Source organism: Nannospalax galili, unplaced genomic scaffold, assembly GCF_000622305.1.
Source record: "Nannospalax galili isolate Female #2095 unplaced genomic scaffold, S.galili_v1.0 scaffold267, whole genome shotgun sequence".
Classification (NCBI taxonomy): Eukaryota; Metazoa; Chordata; class Mammalia; order Rodentia; family Spalacidae; genus Nannospalax; species Nannospalax galili.
Window position 1 is genome coordinate 3,015,145 of NW_008357518.1, and position 4,387 is coordinate 3,019,531.

At 40.3% G+C, this 4,387-nt stretch overlaps 1 protein-coding gene across 1 annotated transcript in view; it reads left to right on the forward strand.

The window, feature by feature from the left end:
- Fam155a (family with sequence similarity 155 member A) overlaps positions 1 to 3,143 on the forward strand; it is a 17,338-nt gene extending 14,195 nt beyond the window's left edge. Inside the window, exon 2 of the mRNA XM_008855202.2 lies at positions 3,035 to 3,143. Within this exon, the coding sequence (XP_008853424.2) occupies positions 3,035 to 3,052 (18 nt within the window). The 3' untranslated portion in view covers positions 3,053 to 3,143. The remainder of the gene's footprint in view (positions 1 to 3,034) is intronic.
- The last annotated feature ends 1,244 nt before the right edge of the window (positions 3,144 to 4,387 follow it).

The window sequence follows — 4,387 nt, forward strand, 5'->3', positions numbered from 1 at the left end:
ACGAGTGTTATGCCTGCATGTAAGTAAGTGCACCCGTGTCATGCAATGCCCACGGAGGACAGAAGAGGCTGTCAGATCCCCTGGAACTTGAGTTATGGACGGTTGTTAGTTGCCATGTGGGTGCTGGGATTCAAACCCGGGTCTTCTGCAAGAATAGTCGGTGTGCATAACCACTGAGCCATCTCTCCAGCCCCAGTAATTGTTATTCTTTTGACTGGGGAGTAGAAGCAAAAGTCAGGTAGAAGATAACCTTGTCTTTGAAATGAACTCACCAGACGTTGCAAACATAGCAAGTGCTGGGACCCAGGAAACTAAGCAGCATCTAAGCAGGACTGCAGGCTGTGCTCCATGGATGGGAAGATGCTTTCCATGAGAAAGAGAAGGCAGGAGATGGAGACAGGGTCCTCTACCTGGGTGGCAGTGATCACGTGAAGCTTTGGTGCTAGTGCTTTCTCTGGCTCCAGGGATGTGAAGGAGACTTTCTGTGTAGGTGTTTCAGGTAGCATGATCTGTGTTCTACATAAAGAAAAATGGTCCGGAAAAGGAGCCATTGTGCAGGGGGATATTTGGGAAAACCAGGAACAGATTGATACAGGAGGTATGCAAGTAGGATGGAACCTAGCTACCATGACCCTCCACAGTGTCTCTGTTGTGGGCTCCATGTTTGACAGATGATCTTAAATATTCCATTCAACATCTTTCGTGCAAAGCATGGAACCCAGAATTGATAACTCTGTGTAGTGAAACTGTGCTTATTGCCAGTCCCAGTCAAAGATAAAAATCCCTTTACATGGGAAATAACTATTTTCTTAATCTAATGTCTTGCTTCCAGTAGTATCGCTTAGCTTTTAAATGGGAAAGTCATAACGAGTTCAGATTTAAGTTATCCTCTAGTTCTTGTATTCATCAGTCTGAAGCGCTAAAAAGCTAGTGAATCAACCACATATTCTTACTCTCATGATAAGGAAAAACTGAGTTCAATCTATAAGGATTCTTGTTACTGTGAACACTAAAACTCAATATTCTTTCTTTTCTGTTCGTACTGTGTTGATCACTGTTATATTCTCAAACAACCCGGTGGGACCTTAAGCAAGTAGGACCCAGGTAGCACAGGGATGTGACAGTTTGAACTGTCTCTACTGGTCCCCCACAATTATTTTGACAAACTTAATTCATCCCTATATCTGTTTCTTTGGAGAGTATTGTCAACAAAAGTGATGTCACGGTATGAGAATGTCGTTGCATTGAATTCCACTCTTCTATTTTTTTCTTACAATAAGCAAGTCAGTTGAGGCACTACAAGGACACGTGTCATTCATTCTGTAATCCCACATCAGGTGTTAGCTTTCTTCAACACATGGGGTGACTGACACTGAACGAAGTCAAGAAATATGAAAGTATCTCACGGTGAAGCATGTCATAGCTAGAGTTCCAACCCACTCACATCTGGTTCTTAATCGCATGGAACTGTTTTAAGTTGTATTACACTGTCTGCTCGGCAGCAGTCTTTGTTCTATGGCTACCTAGGTTTCTGTTTGTTTGCTTTAAAGGGAAGGAAGCAGGCAGGTGGGCGGATCGTGGCAGGAGTGGATAGAATATAAAGTCCTTTTGCACATGACAAGTAGTAAAACTCCCTTTTTTTGTATGTTCTTTTTGCTGTTACAGCCACCTGGGGCAAGAGATTAAACAGGCACCTAAATATCAGAAGGGTATGGATAATTCATCTGTTCCTATAAATGGGGATAGGTCTGTCTCAAATGGGGGGCGGTTACTAGAAGAACAGAACAAGTATTTAAGAGTAGCTCCTGAATCATCTTCATGCCTTTCTCTTTTAGCCAGCTGCTCTGGCCTGAACATTGAGCTGAGAGGACACACTTTGTCCTCGTCTTAGTAATCAGCTTCTCATCTAACTTGTCCTCTTTCTAGTCTAGATGACTTGCTGGACAGACACCTTGAACTTGGTTTCTAGAGAGGATCCTTTCTGAAGATGAGTTGAACTTTAAGAATCAGAGAAACTGTTGGGAACCACATGGGGAAAAAAACAGATGTTTCTTAAAGGTCAATCTGAATCTTCAACCACTTAGGAGTTGGATTTTACTGCCTGAACAGAACACTAATCTGGTTGCTCTGGGTCATGAGGCAAAAAGCGGTACAAATACGAACTTTCTGAGGCAGAGACATCGTGGCAAAGTCCAAATAATGTAGCCGAGAAAGTAAGAGGGCCAGAGCAGGGCAAACAGAATGCTGTCTGTGGAACTGGGAGTGTTTGCATCTGGTTTGCTGCGTGGGCTGTCTGTGGAACTGGGAGTGTTTGCATCTGGCCTGCCATTTCATGTAGAACACCTAAGTTTTGCATTTTTGAAGTTGCCAACTGTTCAGCTATTCAGCTAAGAGTGATTACTACATTTAAGGAACTGGATCCCTGAAGGATTAAAATATTTGACTAGCCAAGAGGTATTTTATTATCCTCATGAGTTGGACTGATCTCCCTCCCCCTTCCTTCCCCCATCTTTCCGTTCTTCTCTTTCTTCTTTTCTTCCTTCTCTCCCTTTTTCTTCTTTAATTTTTGTTTGGGGACAACCCTGAGCCTTGTGCATCCTAGACAATTATTGCTAGCCTTATATTTTCAAGACAGCATCTTACTATGTAGCCTAGGCTGGCCTCGAACTTGGGATCTTTCTTTGGCCTCTTGATGCTGCATTACAGTGCTACTAGCTCGGTTCTATTTTTTTTTTTTTTAATAAAAAAGCAAACATTATGAATGAGTACTTGATCTTTTTTATGTGTTTCATTTATTTTTTGACAAATACATTTCTTATTTGTAAGTAGCTTCAAAATACATGGTAAAATTAGAAATCCCATTGCTCATTAAGTTCTCCCAAGCTTTCGACTGTACCTGAGAATTAATTTTAGTGTATTGATTTTAAATGGTTTTTAGTTTTAGGGTTGTGCTAATAACAAAGTGCCTTTTTTTTGGTAACTGTTTCCTTAAAATTTGGGGATTATTTCCTCAATTCTTTCATGTGTTTTAAAGGGACAACTGGAATCTTAGGTCATTTCAAAAGGCAGAAATCGTAAAGAAGGTTCTGGCAGAAGAAATCGGTTCAATGCTACAGACTTTTTCCAGCTTTTATTTTACTGGGTCTGCAGAGGAAAAGGAAAGAAAGTGCAATAAATGACTCCCGCTGGGACACATGCAAATATGGGAAGATTTGCACTGCTGTTTTATGGGGCTGGAGAGATGGCTCAGTGGTTAAGAGCACTGGCTGCTCTTGCAGAGGACCTAGGTTCGACTCCCAGCACTTACATTGCTATGGAACATTCAACTCTTTGTCCCAAGTAAGGTTAAACTGCAAGAGAAAATATAAAATGATATCTGGCAGCAAACAACCATCTGTAACTCTAGTTCCAGGGGATCCGATGCCCTCTTCTGGCTTCCATGGACATTGCATAACACTGGTGCACTTAAATACTTGCACACAATGTATTCATACACATTAAAATAAAAATAAGTAAAAATTAAAAAATAGACTGCTTCTTTATTGATCAATTTTTTTGTCTAGTATCTGCTATAAAACTGGTGAATGACTGAAGGAACTGGTACGTGATATTTACTATTGTACTATAATTAGATGGATACTTAATTTTCTCACAATATTCACTTTAAACATAAATCCAGAAACTGAGCAATGAAAATGTGCAATTTTCACTCCTTGATAATCATAGTGTTAAAGTAGTATAGCTAAGAGTGTTATAGAACACTCAACTCCCTGTCCCACGTAAGGTTAGACTATAAGAACTGTAGAAAAGTTAATTCACTATAGATATGGTTTACAGTTGAATAGCATATCTTTATTGAAATATATTAATTATCTAAATGGCCTGGCAGCTGACATTGATAGGACAAGAGTAAGTGCTGAACTTTCCCAAAAATGGATCAGAGAAAACACAAATGATAACTGAGTGCTCCCGTGCCCTATGCTTGACTGCTTACAACAGTTTTCTTCTTTTAGTTCCATGCTTTCTCCCCTCCGAGATATTTCTTATACCCCAGAGCCTATTTTTATTCAAGTTAAAAAATACCATGAGAATTGATGAGCAATAAGTGATACATTTAGGTGGAGTAAATTATTAAAGTGAGTATCTCAAGCAAGTTCCCGCCAACTTCTCATAATGGTGAAAGCTTCTGAATAACGGTGCTCATGGCTGCCTGTGTATGCCTTGGAGAGAGCAGGTGAGTCTGAGGAACTGAGAACTGAGGGTGCTAAAGTAGACACAAACATTTCCTCAAAATTATCTCCCTATTTGCAAAGGTTACAACCATTGCTCTCCGAACGCACACACTAAAGCTGCTGGATACAGACCATCTTAGTGTCTTAATTTGTGA